Below are 21849 nucleotides of genomic sequence, written 5' to 3' on the forward strand. Positions count from 1 at the left end.
TGTGAACGCAGAATCGTCTCCAGCTCTGTTTTCCTTTTTCCTCTGCTCGCCTCCTTCTCTCACTCTCTCTCTCTCTCTCTCTCTCTCTCTCTCCCTCTCTCTCTCTCTCTCTCTCTCTCTCTCTTATATGGAATAAAGAGACATTACTTCCCCCCTTGACCATTGTTCCATATGCGGAACGGTCGTTGCGGCGGCAAAAATTGTTATAATTGGCAAAAACTGGCGCGCCAGATGGATAAGATGAACGGCCGATGAATAATGCGACTGGGCGCTGATGAATAACGCACCGGGGCACCGACGTGACGGCATCACGCAGCAAATCTACCCTTTCTTCCCGCTTCGCGCACTTCAACCGAGACTACAACATTAACCGTTTCGGGTACAACGTTCACTATACTGCTGGTCGGCGATGTCGCGCGAAAGTAATCGAACGTCGCGACGCCATCGCGGACAACGATAGATCGATTTCTTCCGAGATCTCGAGACTTTGGAAGAGTCCGTTAGTCGAGCTAATCGTTATTATTATTTATCAACAGTTTCAACTCGAGCACGCGTCTTCCCTCAACTGGACTTTGGAATACCACCGACGTGAATTTCTTTTCAGCGACGATTTCAGATACCGTTCGAGTGCAAAGATTCGGAACGGTCGCATGAAATTCAATTTTCACGCGGATCGCGTATACACACGTACATAAGTACGCACAAAGTCGCGCGCGCGCGCGCGCGCACGCATACACGCGCACCTATCGGTAGATTTATACTCGCGAGACTTAAAAGCGAGCAGCGGGAAACGCTCACGCTTATCGCGTCGGCGTGTTGCGTCTATGCGAATTACGCGGCGAGTCGCTTTACGTCGCGACGAAGAAACGACACGGCGAAGTAGGCGGCACGCGAGTGCTGCCACGATGGCGATAAGCGATTTATTGTTTTGTCATTCTACGCTCCAGATAGCCTGGAATGCGAACTTCATTACTTTACCTCTCTTGCATAGGCGCGCGCGCGCTATACCGATACCGATGTACAAATCACCGCGACCCTTCCGGCGAACCGCGCGCTGGTAATTCGCGACGACTCGTTCGCCGCCGCTAATCGCCGACCTAATCGCCGGTATGCATCTCGCGAGCACGGTATTAACCGATTATTTCCAAGTGCATTTGCAGCGCGTGCTCAAGCATCGAGAGAATTTCCTATCGAACGCCGCCGTACTTTATCTATTACGAGCGCAACCGGAAATTAATCTGGCATGGGGTGAAAGAGGGGGGGGGGGAGAGAGAGAGAGAGAGAGAGAGAGAGAGAAGGAGGAAATTTCGCTTGATTAATACAATATTAGAAAATAATATCGCATGTTGTTACGACGAAAGAAAATAAAAAGAAGAGGCCACGCGCCACACAAAAAGAGCCGCCGAGTTGATCTTCTCCTTCCCTCTTTTTGTACGCGAAAACAGACGAGGGGAGAAGCAGCCGATGTCAAACCACTCCGTGTGACACATTTTATCCCATTATCGCGAAAGTCTGAGATGTAGCGTTACAATTAGTCAGCAAAGAGAGCCTTACGTTATTTTATTCGATGATCGAAAGAGCCAAAGATGTGGTATTAGAGCTAGACACGGGAGAGCCCTACATTATTCGCGCTGATGTAACAATGAAGAAGGGGACAATTCGTTAATTCCAATTTCGATATTTCCACCCCACTAGAGTCTCGAACATTGAAGCATCGATCCCGGACTCGTCTATTATTTCTTTATCCCTTATTAGGCGAGAGATTAACCGCGAGATTCGCGAGGTCTCGTCCGCAACTACTCGCCGGTGAGCGGCAAATAGCCGGCAAGAGCGGGTCGAGACGCGACTCGGTGATCGAGTTTTTCGCTCGAAGCGCGTCCCCTTGCTCTTCGTCCAACGCACTATTCAACGGCTACCGGCCGATAATTCCATTCCGGGGGGCTAACTCGCATAAAACAGATAGGTCTCAAAGTGGCGAGAGCGTCGACGACAATCGACGGAAGCAAAACCCGGACACAAAGGGGTCTCGCGGATGACCTCCTCCATCACTCTCGCCGCCGCCGCCGTCTCTGCCGCCGCCTCCACCACCACCACCACCACCACCACCACCACCACCACTACACGTCCACCTTCGCGACCGGCTCGGCTTCTCGCGGCGGTCTTACGCTCGCTAGCGCTCCGATAGCGCGCGATAGCGCGACGCGGCGCGGCGCGCTGCCGGTTATTGGAAATAGCCCGGTCGATCTACCCCGCCGTGAAATACACACAAGTCTAGCGCGCGAGCCTACGTCATACCTTGGCGTGTGTACATTATTCATGGCCATCGGTGAAAAGGGCGCCAGCCGTATTACGTATGCCGCGGGTTATTATGCCCTCTAAATGTTTAATGTGTTTGCCTTCCTTCGCCGGCCACGGACGTGGCTTTATGTTTTAGTAAGTAAATTACTGTTTTTTTTTATTAGTCCTCCACCGTTTATGTTGGTTCAATCGATTCACGACTCTCTCTCTCTCTCTCTCACACACACACACACTCTCTCTCTCTCTCTCTTGTTCTCCTCTCCTCTTTTCCCGCCCCCTCCTCTTTCTGGCCCTCTCACTCCTTTCCCCTTTTTCTGCGGCACATGTGTGTTGTGTGTTAGTATGTGTGCTGCGGGTGCAGTCGTACGCGTCTGTGTGGTTTTCTCTCTCTCAGCCGACGTGAATTTTTGTACCGCCGCCCGGCGAATATTTAATCGTCCTGTCTTATTCATTTTTAGTGCGTCGTACGCGCCCCACCCGCGCCTCGCCCCCGAAATAAGGGCGGCCGCGTACAATGGTGCGCAATGAATTTCAAAGTTCGGTCCTCCTTTCACGGGCCCCGGCCGCACAATAGCGGAAGGAAATAGCGACGAATCGTAATTGTTTTGCAAGTGCCGCCTCGCGCCGCCGCCACCGCGAGGTAAAAATTTCCGAGGCGAGCTCGAGATACGCTCTCGACGCCGTAACGATATGCAACCTTCCCGCCCTTCCCGCCTCTCTGTCCGGCCCTACGAATAGGTGACAAGGGGTCACCAGAGCGAGACAGCGGACAGAGCCGGTGGGTGGTCCAGCGGAGGGAGGGTGCGTAAAGTTTCTCGTCGGTACTCTCTGGAAGTTCGTTATTTACAAAATTAATATCCGCGCAGCAGCCTTCCCGTGGACCCGCGTTAGTCGCTAGGTGGGGGGGGGGGCAATGGTATGGGTAACGGACAGGCAACGGACAGGGGAGCGGGAGCTCCGTGGGGACGAGACGGCGGGTGGCGGAAAGAAGCGAAGGGGGAGGAGCGGGAGATCGAGGGGCTGAGGGGGTCGTTAAAACCGCGATCGCGCAAAAACGCGTAACGCCGAAACACGAAGCCCGGCGGAAAGTTTAGAATTTACTGCCCCGACATATTGGCTACGAAAGCACACGAAATTAAGGCTAGTAAAACACTCGCCCTGACACGCGCCCCCGCTGCACCCCCCCCCATCCCTCCGGTCTGGCTGCGGTGGCGGTGCTCTGCGCGCGAAACGTTCGACAGGCAACGCACCGTCTTGCGCCGCGTCGCGCGGGATTTCGCCGCGGCCGTGAAATATTTCGCGACGGCGCGCGTGCGAAAAAGGAGAAAAAGTGGGCGAAGCGAGAAGAGAAAGAGTCGCCGCCGCTCCGCGCCAGTCGTTCCGGCTAATTCGTCTGAAAGGGCGCCAAAAATGTTTGCCCAGATCTCGATACACACGTTTGCCCGTCCGCTCGACCGCGGATGAAATAACGCGACGCCGTGAAAATGCGATTTAATTTTTCACACGAGCGTCGCACGCGAGACGGTTTCATCTCTCGCCCTTCCCGCGAGGGCCCTCCCGCCGGCGGAATGCGCCCTTCGCTCCCTTCGCGCGCGCACACGGCGACTCTCCGCAGTTGCGCGCCGTCGAAACTTGCCGCGCCGGCCGGCCGGCCGCGCGTGGTTTTTTCTTCTCCTTTGGATCTTGATAGCGCGATATTTTCTACACAGCGGCGGAATATGAGCGACGCGTTTTTCGACGATAAATCGTGTTTTGCGTATAAATTTCATTCGTCGCGCGTGCGTTATTCTCCGCTCGCTCGGCGTACCGCCGACGCGTGATAACACGCCGACGCAAATCCGACGTTATTCGTCATGTGATGATAATTGGCCGATCTTCGCTGCGAAGTCGTCCTTTTTCAACTTACCCGCTAATTGCTCCTGCCTATGCTCGACGAGTTCTCTCGTTAACGCCGCGCGTACGAGATAAATAAGGAAACAGCACCGTGCGATAAAATGTCGAATTATTAATAACTGTCTTGCTTGTTAAATTCAATCGCTCGTGCGCGTTCTTCCGCGCACGACGAACGCGCACATTCGCGATTTCGGACGCGGAAATTCGCGGTCTGCGCGCGTCAGGCTACGGCACCGATAGCGACATCTTTCAGCTGCAACACGAGCTGCATTTCTGTCTCTGTTGCGCGGTAATGCAGACGGACAGGCCGCCTCGTATGTTTGGCGCAAACGATTTTTATCGAAGTAACGAACAAGCGCGATATCACACTCGTCTAAAGACGCAAGATAAACAGCAAGAAGAAGGCATAACATCGTTCCAATGCTCGCGTAACGATCGAGAGTCTCTTATAATTACGAGAATTACGTACTAACGGATTAAACGGACAAACAAAGAAATGAACGAGCGACAAAACGGAGGAAGATAAATAACAAAATATTGCGTGCTTACCAGAACGGTGAATAAAAAAGAAACGGGGGGATATGCGAAGGTGTGCGGGGGAGGCTTCTGCAACAACGAAAAGAAAAGAAACTTGGTTAACAAAAAGAAAAACTCGGAGGAGTGTATGGAGAGATTTAGAGCGAGTAATCAACAGCGCCTTGTCAATCGTCGGCTGTAAACAATTTATTCATAAAAGTCACATGTGTTACATCCCTGCGTCGTCGCAAATGGGGCTGCAGTGCGAGAGGAAGAGCGGCGCGTTGCGCCGACGACGAAGCTGCACCTCATGTTTCATCGACGATACCTGGAATTTTTTTTTCTCCACCGAGAAGGAAGAATACGACGCTGTTCGGCTTTCGGACGATCATCATTCGCATCAACACGCGCGAACGTCAATGTGCGTAACGACCCTCTCGTTAATTCCAACACGTTTCAACGCGTGTCTCGCCATCGCGGGAAATCGCTACGCGGCCCACCTACACCTTTTTCACGCGCAACAACATAAAACAGACCTAATTCGTTTATACAGAGACACGAGAGTAAACAAATTATCGCCCGTCACACACGTGCGCGACGTCGAACTCCCGTGAAAATCAATGCGTGACACGTGGTGGCGAACGTGTTGAAACATAATTAACGCCGATTAGCGGAAGCCCCGAGTCCATGCGAGAGAATACAAACGAATTCACAATCGGCTTATTATTTTCCCGCCACGCCAATGCGGATCGTCAAAGCGCGAGTGCAACGATGAGTTCTTTGTATAAAGAAAAAAGCGAGCACGGGCGAGTCGTAGTGTGATTTTCCGGAGCGCACGCGACCCTTCGCGAGAATACCGACGCCGACGTCTTCCGTAAAACAGAGAAAACTCTACCCGTCCTCTACTCGCACGCGCGTCGCGTCGCCGCTAAGAATCTTCTAGATGCGGCCCTGCGCTCCGCCGCTCCGAACTGCCGACCAATCCTCTCGAGACCATCGCAGCGTGGTGTGCGTCGCGGCGCGGCGTGACGTCTCGAAACGTCTCGTCGTCGTCGTCGTCGCGTCGCCGTCGCGCACGCACACACGTGCGTCCGCCCGCTCACCTACACACGCAGGCACACGCACACATGCGCGGCGCGCAACCACTTGTGGATATCTCGTAGTGTTTCACCGCGGCGTTGCGTCGTCGGGCGCGACGCCGCATTTCCGGCGTCGGTGTCGCGGCTCGACGCGCCGTCGCGACGATGTCGTCGTCCCGGCGGCGGCACCGTCCACGGCGACAATCTCAGCGAGTTCGTGCCGACGAGAGAGCGGCCGAGCGAACGCGCGCGCTCGCGAGCGTGTGTGTCAAACGCACGCCATGTCAAGCGCGTAGGTGCGTCGCACGCGAAAAGTAAAGTGAAACCGGCGTGCTTACCGAGGCTCAAGACACCGGCGGACCTGCTGATGCCGTGGTAGAAGGCGCGCTGCGAGTCGCCGCGTGTAAACCACGCTAAAATCGTCCGAAATGCTGCTGCGGTGCGCGCGGCGAGACGTTTCGCATATAGACAACTGCATGTATACACTACGACTGTGGCGCCGCCTCGCGGCCGCCGCGTCGCTCGTGAAAATGCGCCAGGAAGCGAGCGCCAACCCACGCGCGCTCCTCCTCACCGTCACCGACGAGGTAATGTCGAAGAGTGTCAACTCTGGAGAAATTTTCGTATCGGCGAAGGGGTCCCGAGGGGCTTGGAGGTAATTCAAGAGTCATGACAATACCGACAATTTCAGCTACACCGAAGATAACACGACATTTGTGTCTTTGCCTTTGTTTCTGTGCCTTGTAGAATATATTTTTCGACTCTACGGCAGAGAGAAGGGGGGAGAGGTAGTCTCTGGGAGTTTATAATTAACGTATACATAACATTCAATGGTCTGAACTAGTTAACTCTGGTTATATTTTTTTTGATTTTTCAATTAATTTTACTCGGAGGACAATTTCCTCCGAGGTAGAAATACGAAATTTTACAATATAGGTCGAATGCCGGATACAACATCATTATTTTATTGCTGGAGGACAGTTAGTCCGCCTCCTCTTTTCCGGCAGCGGGCATAGAATAAATACTATACTATTGCCCAATGTCCAATTACCAATTATTGCCCATGCTCACAGAAATAGGCAAAATGTGCTTTATTTCAAAAGCGCATTGTAAATTCACGTATTATCTCTGATTTTATTATTCATTTAATTTTCCTCGGAAAACAGTTCCCTCCGACGTATAAGTAATACAAAAATACAAAATTTAATGGCATAAGCCAAATGCTAACTACTGATAATTATATATGTGAAACTGAAGAGAAAGATTGAGATTCAATAAAAAAACATAAAACATTGAGAAATATTGAAACCGCTTGAATTTCCATTCTACCGCGAGAGTCTACATAAGTGACATTTGTTAGCGAGACGATTGTAGGAACGCTAAAGTGGACGAAGAAGTGGACGAGAAATAGTGAAAATATGTGTGTGTATGTAATATTATAATACATGTAATACATTGTAATGAAAAATAATAAAGAATAAAAGTATGTTAAATATGAAACAAATATTTATTTATTTGTGCCACCACCTCCCCTATTTTTTTCCCAGATATTTGCCCAAATACTCAAAACATTTAAAATTCTTCAAATTTCCTGTCCGAATTCGCCAGAACTTTCTGCTCATTACAATGCCTCCTGATGTGAAGCCGCGAAATCGGCAAAATGAGCAAAATTCCAACATAGTAGTAATCATGGTTCGAATATCGACCACATTATATGAAGGCTGAAGTACTGGTATAAGTCTTGGCAAAAAATAAGGAATCCAATAAATACTGATACGATTTTCAGGTAAATTTTATGGTGTGCAGAAAAATTGTAATTTAAGTCTTGGCTATATCTTGTGGAGACCGATAAATTATGATCCGAGTCTCGACTAAAAATCTAATAACTAACCGGGATTCAAATCACAATTTTATTTTAATTTTTTATTTATACAATCATCAAATTTAACTGAAAATCAAACCATCATATAAGGGCATCGATAAAATTTAGCTAAGATTCGAACCACAAATTCTGGTAGATTAAAATACTAAACTTGCGATTTCTAAACTTGAGGCTCGAGAATTATAATACGCTTTCTAAATTTGAGGTTCGAGAATTATAGTACATCGAATACGTGAAATTATTTTAAATTATTCTTTTGCCGAGAAAGGAGATTAATTGCCCTGCGGCAATATAATAATTAAGTATCCAGTATGCAGCCTATGTCGGGAAATTTTATATTCCTATCTCGGAGGAAATTGTTCTCTGAGTAAAATTAATTGAAAAATAAAACCGGAATTAATAAATTCAGGTTTACAATTCAAATTTACGTATATATTAATTATAAATTCTCAGGGACTACTTCTCCCTCTTTTTCACCGCTTGAAAATTAAATTCCACAAGCCATAGAAACAAAGTTCGTGTTATCTTCGATGTAACTGAAACAGTTGGTATTGTCATGACTTTTGAATCACCTTCAGACCTCTCAGGGCCCCTTTGCCAATACGAAAATTTATGCTAAAGACTATCAGCACTTACAACAATGCTGACAGTCTTTAGCATTACCTCGATGTTGATACTTTCCGATATATTTCTTCTATCACTTCATCTCTGCTTACTATTTATGCTTATTTGAAGCTACAGCTTCATATCCCAGCCGCAATATTCTTAAGAGGACGTTAGCGCTCAGCGAGATTTTTCTGGTACTCCAAATCCTATAAGATCAACGGTCCTGTAAGATCAAAGTGTTATTCCATCACCTGTCTCATTCAGTACTGCGAGCTCATGACAGGTGTCACTATAAGTCACTTCATATGAGCTGCTTCTCTATATGACCTCTCAAAGCTATGCCGGTCGAGCGGGCAATTCGAATCGCGACGGGAGCTGCGAGGCTTCGTTGAATTTCAAAGAGTGTTTGTATGCACCGATTAATGAAATAGTGTTCAGGATACACCTCGAGTTCTCTTACTGATATCTCGCGTTTCAAGAAATCCCACGAGTCTATCCGCTCCATTCGTAATCCCTGCGATATTTGCGTTTTCTGATAACTCTATGTGATACAACGAGATAAATCTTCATAAAATTATGCACAACAGCCAGAGTTCGATCGCCTTATTAGCCACACTCGTTGCATGATTGTTACGAGTACAAGAAATTCACCGAAACGGACCTTTTACATCAGCAACGCGCGCGTTTCAAAAATTGCCATCCGTCGCGGTCGAGGTTCCGAAAGGATGAAATTCGCTAGATACAAGCACGATTAGCGAAGCCGACGAGTCGCTTCGCGTATGCGAGCACCGCGAAAATCCGGCGCCTCGAAGAAACGCGCGTGGAAAAGCGCCGCGCGTTTTTCTAGTAACGCCGTCCCTGCATGGGCACTGAGGTAGGGTCGGGTTTCGACGGATCGTTCGTTTCTCTTCGTGGCCCATGCGTGCTAGACAAGGAGAGAGAAACGGGCGAGTCGGCACGGAGCAGAGGCCGAAGAAGGGTGCACGGAGCGTCGATGCCTTCCAACATGGCACTGGCGGTGGACTCGCCGGGTCGCACTCGAGTACGCGAACAATGAGAACCGATAGTGCATTGGGGGTGTATCAGTGCTGCTAGGCGGATCATCCCCCGCGGGAGCGTCGCAAGGGTGTGCTCCAAGTGCTCTGGGAGAGGCTTGGGTGAGACTGTTTTAGACAGGGAGAGAGAGAGAGAGAGAGAGAGAGAGAGAGAGAGAGAGAAGGAGGGAGAAGAAGACAGAAAAAGCGAGCAAGTGGAAAGAGAGACGGAACCATGTCGCGAAGTCGCACGGGGCAGGGACGGCAGGCCAATCCGGTGGCGGTCATCTTACCCCGTGTCGAGTAACAAGCTGCTTACGTAACGGATTATTCTCGCTATGATAACGACACTCCAGACGCGAACGCGACACGAGAGGAAGCAGCGGATCGTCATCGTCGCCGGGAGAGCCGTCGCGGCGGCGCAGCGCGCGACCCCGACAGAAATACACCGTAGTCGACCCGAATCCCGCTTCTGATATCTCCGGAATATCTCTGGGAGAGCGTCACCCACTTCGCGCGTCTACCCCGTCGCGAGCGAGTCCTGGTGGCCTCGAGGTGCACGCGCGTGTGTGTATGTGTGACTGCGAATTATGACAGCAGCGATCGTCATGGAAAACGTTAATTGGGACCCTGGTAAGTGCGAGTAAGCCTACGACGAGAGGGACACGAGAACTTGGCGGTTCACGAAGTTGGAGAAAGAGAGGCAGAGAGAGAGAGAGAGAGAAAGAAAGAGAGAGCGGCGTCGGAAGTCTTCACGTGTTTTCGCACGACATGATTCGCTGGCGCGATAATTTCAAGGATAGTGGCAGTGGTGGTAGTGATAGTGCTGATGGTAGTAGTGACGGCGGTGTTTGAAGAGCGAGATTTTTATTTCAATGTGAGGCTAACGACCGCGACGACAACGATGATAATAACAATTACAATGATGATAAGAGTCAGACTGTGTTTCGCGAGAAGAGTGAAGAGAGTAATCGGAGCAGGTTGCGCAGAGAAAATAAACTCCGATATGACTGGACAGTCCTCGGAGACGCGTATTAATAAAAACGTGCGCCGGGCATTGTGCGTTATAAATATAGAGCGCGCACAAGCTGGAGTAAATAAACGCGAGACCACGAGCAGCAACGAGGTCTCCTCGATAAAATCGCGACGGAGGAAACGTGTCGGTTGCACTGCACGGTTTCCTCGTGCTCTAGTTTGCCGAAAGGAAAGCAGGCCTCGAATGAGAGAGTGCTTTGTGCTCAGAAATTAATTTATCGATCAGCGTGCAAAGGTGACGAAGAGTCGTCGCTCCTGAGAATAGATTGCTTGAGAATAGATGCGATAGAAACGCGAGAGTTAATTAGCCCAATTTTAGATTTTAGACTCCGACTTTGGCGCTCCGGTATCGCCGGCGCTTGAACTTGAAGTTAGGAGACCGGCATAGAATTTGGTTCCAATAATAATAATTAGTAACCTCACATATTGACGAAGAAAATCAGAGCACGACTGAAGCGCAAGTTTTTACTAACGTTGCAGTGAAAAAAATTCGTTTCGATCGGCGCACTTTCACAAACTAATTATCACAAAGCCGAGTTCTGATCTCCTGTGACCTTTGCAATCTCCTTATAATACGAATTATACCGCCGTATTCTTAGCTGAACTTCGTGCTCGTTTATTTCAGCACTGTCCAAGCTGTTGAATTCGCTGCAAGAGAGCAAGTCGGAGATACCCAGCTGCACCGAGGAGGAATTCGGCTTCCTGAGCGAGCTGCTGCAATCGAAAGAGCTGAACGCCCTGGTGAACGTTCACAACAAGATCCTCAACAATGTCAAGGACGACAAGTTCTTTCCCGTGCTGTCCAACTCGATGGACATCGACATCGAGGTCCTTGATTTGCTCTCGACCAAGACGCACGTCTCCGCCGAGTGCAAGGAGCTCTTTTACTTGCTGCAGAAACCACATATCCAGGTATTGAAGTGGCTTGAGAACCAGCTGGGTTAAATATTCTTTGCGTTCTCTTCGCGATAAGATGTGCTACAAGACGTTCCTTAGTATTTTCTAATCCGCGGTAATTACCCGTTATTGAGCTACTGAATAATTATCAATCCGTTCACTACCGTTCGCGATTTGAAAAATTGGCCCTCGAGCGATGCGACATTTTGAAAGAGACATGTTCTGACTGAATCGTTGTCACCAAAGGGTCTCCTCTGCGCCCACGACGCTGTGGCTCAGAAGGACTACTACCCGAGGCTGCCTGACATCCCGTTGGAGGTGGACGAGGACGAGGAGACGGTGAAGATCGTGCAGCTGGTGAAGTCGAATGAACCCTTGGTACGTCAGATCGATCGTAGAACCGCCCTTTGAGTAACGGTGATTTTCTTTGAACGTCTTTCACTCGATTAACCCGAAAGAAAGAGAATGAGCAAGTGAAAGTGAGGACGAGAGTGCGAGGGAGAGAGAGAGAGAGAGAGAGAGAGAGAGAGAGGGAGGGGCGTGAGAAAGAGATCTTAACCTTCAATGATTGAGTAGTTAATCGAGAGTGTGTGTACGCGTGTTTTGTCATTTTGCGCCTCGGAGGAGGCGCAACGAAAAATCGACAGACGGGAAATATCGCCAGAGAGAGGGAAAAAAAGAACGATTCCGTTTCTCCGCCCGCACACTTTTCTCCGTACTTAACGCGTCGTTCTGCATGAGACGCGAGGAAAACCGCTCCCCAGTATCGGCGTAGGCAGAGGCGAGTCACACGTACTATACTACTTGCGTAGTTTGCGTTCTTTTGCCAGTCGAGAGTAGAGTAGCCTCACCCGAGAGTAAGAAAGAAAAAAGAAATAAAAGAGAGAGAGAGAGAGAGAGAGAGAGAGGGAGAGAGAGAGAGAGAGAGAGATAAAACGAACGAATGAGAAGAGAGAAAAGAAAGAACGGAAAAACACTGTCTCAAGTAATCACGTGTTTCTTTCATCGTCAAACTTGCTTCGAAGGGCGACGCCGGCGTTGAACCGATCGTGGTAAGTCGCCTGAAATTGCCCGTAGACAAAAATATGCTGAACCTGTGATAACACCTGACTTTACTACGAAAACCCCGCCTAGTACCCACATCACCTTAGCACAGCTACTTGTTCTTTTGTCGTTTTGTTTCTTGCTTTCGTTTCGGCACTTCACCTGCGCGTCACTTACGAGTGGAATCGGTGGAATTCGAGCCGCGGCCGCTCGTCCCCCCGTCGTCGCAAACGTGAGAAAGGTGGCGAAGAAGGCGAAACCTCACACGAATCGAACAGGAATTTAATAATCGTAGGAATTCGACCGGTTTCACTCGCTGCTTCAGCACTGACACCTCTAGCCACCTTCGATCTCTCGAAAATCCTTCGCTGCGATCACAGGACACACAGATCACGCGGATCGACCTGTACATACGAAGCGTTACCTCTACCGTCCTCCCTTTTATCGCACGAATTTATCGACCACGCTGGTTTGCCTCTGTCCGCATATACGTTTCGTTAAGTTGTTTTCTGATAGTTTTGCTTGTAAATAAAATCTGTTTTTATATACTCTAATCTCCGCATCTGTCGTTTTTGTCCCGCATGACCTGAAAGACCGTAAAGTGCAGAATTTGCCTCTCGGCGAGCTCGTGTGTGTATGTGTGTGTGTGTGTGTGTGTGTGTGTGTGTGTGTGTGCGCGTGTGTGTGTGTGCGTGTGTGTATACGTAGATTTGAATATCGATATGAAACATTTCTCTCGCACAACGTGGAATGAACAGACTCGACATTTTTCTCCTCGAGCGATCGTCGCGCGAAACAGGGTCGCGATCTCGAGGGGTGAGTTTATGCACTTTGCGGTAATGTTTCTCGAGATACGATTCGGCACCTGTGCGATACGATTTCGTTCACGAATGGAGTTTGGAATGTCTGTTTCTGTTGATCTCGGGAACGTAGAGACCGATAAGGAAGCGTACGACACGAAACTCCGGAAGAGACGAGAGACGAGAGACGTTCGATGGACGTCCGAGAGAAAGAGAGACAGAGAAAGAGAGAGGAGATATTGGATCTCACTCGGGTACATTTACGTCGGGTGTATCTTTCGGACGATCGTGTTGTTTAGAACGGTATCGGCGCGAATGTTTGTCCGAGTCTTCACAATCTCAATGATGCTCAGTGACATCAATCGAGGAAGAGAAAAAAGAAGGAGAGTGTGAGAGAGAGAGAGAGAGAGAGAGAGAGAGAGAGAGAGAGAGAGAGAGAGAGCGAGAGAGAGAGCGAGAGGAAATGAGACGAGCACAATGCGCCGCGCATATCTGCCTTTCCGCGAAAAGACTCCTCTTTATTTTTTTATTCTTCCTTTTTTTAAGAAGAGAGAGAGAGAAAGAGAAGGCGCTTCCTAGAGAGTACGCGTACGCGCGCGAGATGCAACGCTATGAAAATACTAGTTTACACCTTGACATTAGGGGGCGACTATAAAAACCTGCGAGGTCACCGGCAAGATCGTGATCGCGCGAATAATGCACGGCGGCGCGGCCGACAGATCCGGCCTCATCCACGTCGGCGACGAGGTCTGCGAGGTCAACGGTATCAGCGTCGAAGGGAGAACGCCCAGCTTCGTCCTGCACATTTTGGTAAAAAAGAAACAATTTAACCCGTTTCAAACGAGTCCCGAATTATTTTGGATTTTCGTCTGAAAAACTGATTTTATCGAGATAATCAATCCAAATTAATGGACACATAAGTTCAGCACGATTCTTTCCGACAAACTTGAAGAACCGATTAAACCCATGCTAAATATTCTGCTCTTAACGCGATGCGATTTCTGATATGACCAAGTAGTTCGAGTAATAATTAATGTATTTTAACGAACAAACGGATGATGCTATCGAAGGGCCCAGCGTAAATTTTATCTTTTTTTTCAGCAAAACTCGGAAGGGACGATCACGTTCAAAATTGTGCCCGCGGATAGTAAGAGCGGAGTCAGGGAGAGCAAGGTAAGTCCTGGTAGTCGAGATATACTTGTATAATATCGAGGATTTGCAAAAGTTCGTCAGATCATCGGATGGATTTTATACGTTCAACAAGCGAGCGATTTTATTCACACGGGATCAGAAGGGATTATCTGGGACCTGAGGTGGTAAAAAGTGGCGGATAATTTGACCGATCATGGGATATATTTGACAGCTTCGTTATTATAAGGAAAAGAAATGCGGTTAAAAACATGACTCCATGAACTTTCGCAAGCCCTCGATTTGAAGTTTGCGTTTTGCGAGGAAGTTGCACTAAAGGTACAATACAATCGTTCAGGTTCGCGTGAGAGCGCACTTCTCGTACGTGGCGTCCGAGGACCCCTATATTCCCTGCAAGGAAGCCGGCCTGGACTTCGTCAAGGGCGACGTCCTGCACATCGTCAGTCAAGACGACGCCTACTGGTGAGACGATTTATCGATCTGGTGGAGTCGACTCAAGTTCGCAGCTTGTTGTCATCACGACGCTGTATTAAACGCAGGTGGCAAGCCAGACGAGAGGGCGACCGAAACATGAGAGCCGGCTTGATCCCCAGTAGGGCTCTACAAGAACGCAGGATCCTCCTCGAGAGGCAGCAGAAGGAGAAGTCGGATGAAGACAATATAAGTATGTCGGACGGATTTGTCCGCGCGGCGTGACTACTCGCTTGTCCTGATCTCAGTTTGCAATTGTTCATCATTCATCGAGTCACGTAACATCATCATCATGATCATCGTGTCTCTCATGCTCACAGTGTTCATACTGTTATCGATCAATGTTGCACGATGTCTCTCGCAAGTCACCGAACTTGCCAAAGTAGAATAGATGCATACTCGGAGCACGTTGACGGAGAACCTCGCGCGTGCCTGCCCCGAGACGTATGATGTTGTGATCCTGTTGTTTCAAGGCTTCGTACGCTGTTTTACAAGTTCGGAAGAAGCGTTGCTGCGCTACAATTAAACGAGATAAAAAAAACAAGAATTCGAGAGTAATCTTGCTCCGAGACGTGCTCCGAGAGAGGAACGTCTTCTTCTCTGTTTTCGAGGCTGGCGTTGTCGTTAACGAGCGCTTGACAGTCATCATAACACGGCGAGCGAGCGGTAGCGATGTTGCATAATGAATTATTGTTCGTTAGCGACCACCTCAAGTGCTTTAGGACGCGTCGATGTTCGGTTGTGTGTACGCGCGCGCGCGCATGACAGAGTCCGAGGTGGTCACCCGTTAATTCGGTAAGCTGATCTCGGCTGCGCTTTCTTAACGGATGATGGCCTGACGACCTAACCGTCGGTTAGGCTTGTGTTCTGTTCCAGTGCCTTTGCCCGCATTGTGCCCCCGTCCCAGTACCTCTTTGCACGCCTCGCCCACAAAGTGCAACTTGCAGGGAATTAAAACTAAAAAAATCATGTATGACGCTGCAGAGAACGACGACTTCGACCGAGAAGAGGTACCGACCTACGAAGAGGTCGCGAAACTCTACCCGAGGCCGGGTCTGTACCGGCCGGTGGTTCTCATCGGGCCACCGGGGGTCGGCAGGAACGAGCTCAAGAGGCGGCTCATGGCGACGGACGCCGAAAAGTACAAGACTCCCGTGCCCTGTAAGTCCCGCGGCAAGTGAGAACGCGCTCGATTCGTTAAAGGAAATTCTGATTCATTCGAAAACATCCCGTAGAGGTGAGCTCGCGTTTGACCGAAGCTGCGATAACGTTGACAATTGACGTGAGATCGGCATCGGAGCCAAACGCGGCGTGTCGATAAATAAAAACTGAATAAGAAACTGATCGAAGAGAAGGTAGTTAAAATAATTATAATGATTAGACGCAAAGATGGTTAACAAAAACACACGGTAGTAAAACACACCAAGTGAAACTTGGACTAAACTACTTCTGAACGCGAGACGACCTCCTTCTTTTCAGATACGTCTAGACCATCACGACCGGGCGAGATAAACGGCAAGGAGTACCATTTCGTGACCCGGGAGAAGATGGAGGAGGACATCGAAGCTGGCAAATTCATCGAGTACGGCGAGTATAAGGGGAACCTGTACGGCACCAGTTCGGAGAGTGTAAGTTCGCTCGTGAACGCTGGATACGTGTGCCTCCTGAATCCTCATTATCAGGCTCTTAAGATGTTGAGGTCGCCGCAGTTGAGGCCGTATATCATATATGTGAAACCGCCGCGTTTCGAGGTGCTGAAGGAAACCAGGAGCGAGGCTAGAGCCAGGTCGACCTTCGACGAGAGCAACTCTCGGGGCTTCACGGTACATTTATTTATGTATTTATTTATTTATCCATTCACTTGTACAAACCTATTATTTTATTTGTTAAACCGCAAACTTTTGCCGCCCAGAATTATCGTCTCATTCCCGTTTTGACGGGATCAATCTGTAATTAATCTGTACTCGGTGCAAAATTTGAGGTGTCAGAGAAACACACGCGCATGGCGACGACTGACGTCAAACGTTTCGTTTCACCGGCGGTTACAGGATGAAGAGTTCAACGAGATCCTGCACAACGCAGAGAGGATAGAATTTCTCTACTCTCATCTGTTCGACGAGGTGATAATAAACGCCGATCTCTCGATGGCGTTCGAGCAGCTGGTCAACGCGATTCACCGGGTGGAGTCCGAGCCGCTGTGGGTGCCGGCTTCATGGGTTCAATAAGACCGGCACTCTTCGTTCTCAAAATCGAAGCGAGACGAGGCATGCTACGAAAAGTAACAGCGGAAACGAAGACATGAGATCGCGAGGGACGCGCGATCACTCGTCGAGGCCTGGCCGAATCGAGCGTTCCTTGCGACGCTCGACGACGCTTCAGCACCTCCTGCACTTCCGGTACCCCGAGAGACGTATGCATACATCTCCTCGCCCATCCCGCCGCATTTCGAGTCGCAGTTCACCACCTTAGAGAGAGAGGGGGAGAGAGAGAGAGAGAGAGAGAGAGAGAGAGAGACAGAGAGAAGAAAGGAAAAGAGCGCAATCGCGTCCGTAGACTCGTAGTAATTTCGTACCTCGAGCGCCCGTGAGTCTCGATCCTCCGCTTCGTCTCGGTCGCGGGACGAATCATAGACGAATATGTAAAGTCTTTTTTTATTATGGAATGCTGCGTCGTTCGTTGTTGGTTTGATCGTTCGTTCGCGAGTGGAGCGAACGCGACGCGCGTGTCTTTTTAACGACGACGACGACTTCGACGTACGTCGTCGTCGTCGTAGGTTAATTAGTCGAGCGCGAGAAACGTCGGAGTAATCTCGAGGACGAGCTCGAGGCGGTTCGAAGTCGTCCAAGACCCGAGGTCCTTGTTCCCCGGGCGACTGTCGGACGTTTTTAGCGACGCTACGCGTAATCGTTAGCACCCCTACTGCCAAGAAGCTTCGCCCAACGGCGGGAGATCTTGCGTCGTCGTGGTCGAGCGGGGAACGGCGAAGCCGACGTTCGTCGGGTCCCGGCGACGTCCCGTCGCGTGATGTCGCGACGCGAAATCTCCGCGGTCAAAAATTCCAGCCGTCAAAAATTCCACTCCCGAGGCCGCGGAAATGTCGCGCGACTCGGGATCAATGCTCGCGATACGGCAGATTCGCGTCGAGTTTCATCTCGGGAGCTTCGCCGGAGAACCGAGAAAGAAAGTCGCTTACGCGGACGATCTTTGATCTCGATTGTTGTTAATTGTTGCCAAATAAAATATCGTACCTTATAGAACGCGACACCCGGACAGTCGCTTCACACAGACTTATTGTATTTTCCACAGCGGCATACAACCCACACACACATATACATACATACACACAGACAATGAGACACACTCGCAGATACTGAGAGACTTCTTGCTATCTTTCTTTTTCCACGATAACGGAAGGAATGCCGACACGTTTGAGTACACGTAAGGAGAAGAGGAAGATGAAGAAGAAACTGTTCGCGCTATCGAGTCGACGTTGCGTAATTCATCCTTGGTGTAAACTCTGTATGTTACCAAAATATAAGTATTAAAATTTCAGCGTGTGTGCGATGTTTGTTCTCAACCCGCCTCTTTTCTGCATGTTTCCGATACAGACGGTGAGGTGGAATTCAATTAACTGTAATTAACACCAGTTAATATTGTCGCAACCGATCCTACGTGTGATAGAGCTCGTTTCAAAAGCAGCGCGTCGACCGGACGAACCAAGCAAGAAGAAAGAGAACGAGAGAAGAAGAGGAAGAGAGAGAAAGAGAGAGAGAGAGAAAGAGAGAGAGAGAGAGCGGATATGGGCGTATGTGTGTGTTAGCAAAAATATTTTTCCGTGAAACACGCGTCTTCCTAGAAACTGTAGCTAGTGCAAAATAGACGAGGCCTTCGACGAGGCGAGTCTGATGACGGATACTTGACGCGCCTTCATTTTACGCGCGCGCCGGGTTTCACTCCGCGTTCATTATTTCCAAGGTCAGTGTCAGTCGAGCGAGCGATGGGTCCGCGGGCAAGAAGAAAAGGAAAACACAGGCGGAACGAGCGATGTAAGAGAGACTTTATGTAAAAATAAGTGGCCTAGGCACAGTTGGCATCGCGAAATCCCGAAACTCCCCGACACGTAGCGGTGCGATTTAAAGCGAGCGCGCTTCTTCCCGCGCTTCTCGCTCGGCAAACCAACACCTAGCCGAGCCGGCGACTTTCGATTTCTAAATATTTCCTTCGGCCGTTCTCCATTTCGCGAAAATCTCTGATCGGCGGTGAACACGCGGCGACTCTGCATTTAACGACGAGAGGAGGAAACCTCGTTGTCAGATGTCTCGTCGTTGCAGGACGTAAGGGTCCTTCCTTTCCTCCTTCGTCCCAAGCTCTGCAATGCCGATCTATCGATGTCGAGGAGATGCATGACGAACATCCTGTCCGTGTCTAAACTGTGACTTGCATTCGGCGAGTCGGCGCGGACTCCTCGGCGTGGCTGATTGCCCGTCACGAGCAGGTACGGCAACCACTTTGCTCTTCGCGCCGACGACTTCCTCTCGTCGAAATTACGGCTCCTTCATTGGAAGTGCCAGCAAATATTGATTCCCGTGTATACAAGCGCTCGCGTGTACGCGAGCGCGAGAGGGGCGGAGAAAGAGAGAGAGAGAGAGAGAGAGAGAGAGAGAGTTCGCGCGCTCATATCCGCCCAGAGATTTCAGAATTCCCGGCCAACTTTTCATGCATGCATGACTCGCCGCGTTACTTTACGTGTAATGCAATTTAGGAGCGCGATCGCGCGCGCATGCATTCCGCTATCGTTTGTCTATCACCTCGTCCGGGCGGATTTCACGTGTTCGCGCGCGATCGACGAAACACGACGTATCGACACTCGGCATTCGGCAGTATTACGTTGAGGTCGTACAAGTCGATTGTGTGGTCGATACATCTCGTACGATAACACTGACTCACCGATCGTCGCGTTGATTTCCGTCGTAATTCTACGCAAGTACTGACAACGTAATTGTATAATCGTAATCCGCTGTCAAAGATACGGAAAACATAAATGTGATTCCAGACGTTTGCGTTTTTCACTTTGTTCCCTTGATCGCTCCGTACAAGCGATTTCTCGAATGTATGTAATCATCAACAATTGCGTAATTATTAATCTGTAAGTAACGTATGAGGAACACCGTGGTGAATAAAAAATCGGTCGTCCGTGAGCGCGACGGAATTTAGCGAATGTTATCGAAACGTCATATCGGCTCGATGAGAAAGTTCGTTTCGATTTCACACACTCTCTTCGACGGCGAATCGGCCACTCGGCCTGCGGCTGAGAGATCCACGAATTCCGCGAGATCGCAGACAACGCGACGAAGAGAGCAGCCTCATTTTCGGAGACACCCTTATTTAGAATGCTGACGAGCTGCCGGCTGAAAGTGTCCGCTGACATTTACCATTATCTCGAGGCGAGGCGTAAAATTATCCTCGCCTATCATCATCGTCGCACAGCTCGGCGACGCGCGTCCACTCGAGACAGACACGAGGCCGGGCCGGGCCAGGCGAAATTTAAAGCCACGCATGCACAGCGGCTCGCGCGCGCGCGAGCGAGACGCTCTTTGCGAAACGTATCGCCGATACGCTTTTCTCTTACATTAGTGCGAAGCGCGCCGTTCCGATCGTCGCGTCGCGACGCGGTTCCCTCGCGATCTATCCCCCCATCCCCTTCCCCCTGTTTTCGTCGGTCGCCTTTATTAATCGCCGGCCGATCCAAGAAACGCTCGGCAGAAATAGAATACGCGGGCGCGGCTCCTCCTCGGCGTCCTCGCGCTCTCGCCGACACTCGCCCGGTACGCGCTTGTGCCTGTCATCTCCGGAGACCACTTCTCGCCGCGGCCAGATACAATGCGTTGTAATAATTCGCGAGTGCCCGTCGTGGACGCGAGCCCCGCGCGTCGTCGCATGTGCACCCGCGGCGCGGCCGGTCGTCGCGGATCGAGCGTGATTTGGAACCTCGTCGTCGGCTCTGCGCTAACGGACGTGTCATCGTCGTCGTCGAGCGCGCGTACCTCCCCGAGAAACGTTGAGTAAAACGCCGCATTCTGCGCGCGCGCGAGCACCGCCGAAAGTTCCACGTCAACGCGCGATGACCACCGACAACCGACGTCGCTGGCTTTCGAACGGAAGAATCCGCTAATCTCGCTGGTAAGTTCGACTTTGGGACGAAGAGCTGGAACGAGAAACTCTCGGCGCTCTGCTACCTGCGACTTGACTCGCACGCACGCGTCTCCCTTTCCTCCGCGACCACGAATCATTCTCCGAGGCATCGTGATATATTCTTGCAAGACTTTTATCGCGCCACTTGCGGTCATTTTATGTGCATTCAGGGAGAAATGAAGCAAGGGGAGTCGAGTCTCAGGTCATAATCGTTGTCGCACAAGAAGCCGAATTTTCCAGCCTGGAAAAGCGAAGCCATTCCCAGCCATTCGCAGCGAGGTCGGACATTCACGATCGACCTCGAGATAGTCGAGGTCGCTGATACAATTCTGAGGCGAATCTCAACCCTGTCGCGAACAGATGTAACAATTGTTATGTAGCGGCCGAAACAGATCCGACGCAGACATCGGGCAGCGGCGAACCCGAAGAGCCTTCCGTTGCGGCTTGGGCCAGGTGAAAGCGCGAGTAAAAGTTCGCGCTCTCGCGGCGACAATGGGGGAGCTATCGATTCGCGCTGAATTTGCTCAGCTGCCGCGCCTGCCGTAATCGCGAGAGTGATAACACCGAGTACCGCCGGCGTGCGATAACAATGCGAGCGAACAGGTGCGCTCACACAGGCGCGACAAGGCTCTCTCGCGCGCGGTATTTCCGGCAACCAGGAGCGAACTGCTCCGCTCCGCTCCGCTCCGCGCCGCTCCGGCTCCGGCCGTTGAGCGCTGGTCGCGACGTCGAAGGCCTCTTCGACGGCCCCGAGACGGGACGCGCGACCTCGGGGCGAAGTGTCCAAAAGTCGCGGGCACGATATGAGACCCACGGTGGTCGGAGCTGGTGCGTTTATTTCAGGCGACGGCTTTTCTAATTGATCTTGGATCATCGGACGGAGATTGCGCGCGCGCGCGAGAGAGAGAGCACGTGCTGCGCGCGAGCGTTGCGACGCGCGGCGACCTCGCGTC

At 50.5% G+C, this 21849-nt stretch overlaps 1 protein-coding gene and 1 long non-coding RNA gene across 5 annotated transcripts in view; one reads left to right on the forward strand and one right to left on the reverse strand.

Moving 5' to 3' along the window:
* Nucleotides 1-6564, reverse strand: part of LOC112588940 (uncharacterized) — a 114550-nt gene extending 107986 nt beyond the window's left edge. Inside the window, exons 1-2 of the long non-coding RNA XR_003113130.1 lie at nucleotides 6125-6564; nucleotides 4741-4797 (exon numbers count right to left, since the gene is read on the reverse strand). This is a non-coding gene — a long non-coding RNA (uncharacterized LOC112588940). The remainder of the gene's footprint in view (nucleotides 1-4740; nucleotides 4798-6124) is intronic.
* A 2611-nt stretch (nucleotides 6565-9175) lies between these two features.
* On the forward strand, nucleotides 9176-18256 carry metro (membrane palmitoylated protein 7-like protein metro). 4 transcript variants are annotated; one of them, XM_011147442.3, is made up of 11 exons: nucleotides 9176-9941; nucleotides 10969-11255; nucleotides 11487-11618; nucleotides 12266-12292; nucleotides 13727-13894; nucleotides 14186-14257; nucleotides 14571-14695; nucleotides 14773-14897; nucleotides 15563-15865; nucleotides 16184-16527; nucleotides 16753-18256. In XM_011147442.3, exons 1-11 carry the CDS (start codon nucleotides 9899-9901, stop codon nucleotides 16927-16929), a joined length of 1803 nt encoding a protein of 600 aa, XP_011145744.1. In that variant the 5' UTR covers nucleotides 9176-9898; the 3' UTR covers nucleotides 16930-18256. The 4 variants fall into 4 exon arrangements, with proteins under 4 accessions (XP_011145744.1, XP_011145745.1, XP_011145746.1 ...); XM_011147444.3 differs by having other exon boundaries at nucleotides 9178-9941; nucleotides 15689-15865; nucleotides 16753-18254; XM_011147443.3 differs by lacking the exon at nucleotides 12266-12292.
* The last annotated feature ends 3593 nt before the right edge of the window (nucleotides 18257-21849 follow it).

This window comes from Harpegnathos saltator, unplaced genomic scaffold (genome assembly GCF_003227715.2).
Source record: "Harpegnathos saltator strain DR-91 unplaced genomic scaffold, Hsal_v8.6 scaffold351, whole genome shotgun sequence".
NCBI lineage: Eukaryota > Metazoa > Arthropoda > Insecta > Hymenoptera > Formicidae > Harpegnathos > Harpegnathos saltator.

Excerpts from the sequence above, each read along its gene's own strand:
- metro (XM_011147442.3), top strand. The coding sequence starts at position 9,899 with ATGACAGCAGCGATCGTCATGGAAAACGTTAATTGGGACCCTG. Across the intron at positions 13,895-14,185 it reads GCTTCGTCCTGCACATTTTG|CAAAACTCGGAAGGGACGAT; the intron begins GTAAAAAAGAAA and ends CTTTTTTTTCAG. Across the intron at positions 16,528-16,752 it reads GCAACTCTCGGGGCTTCACG|GATGAAGAGTTCAACGAGAT; the intron begins GTACATTTATTT and ends CGGCGGTTACAG.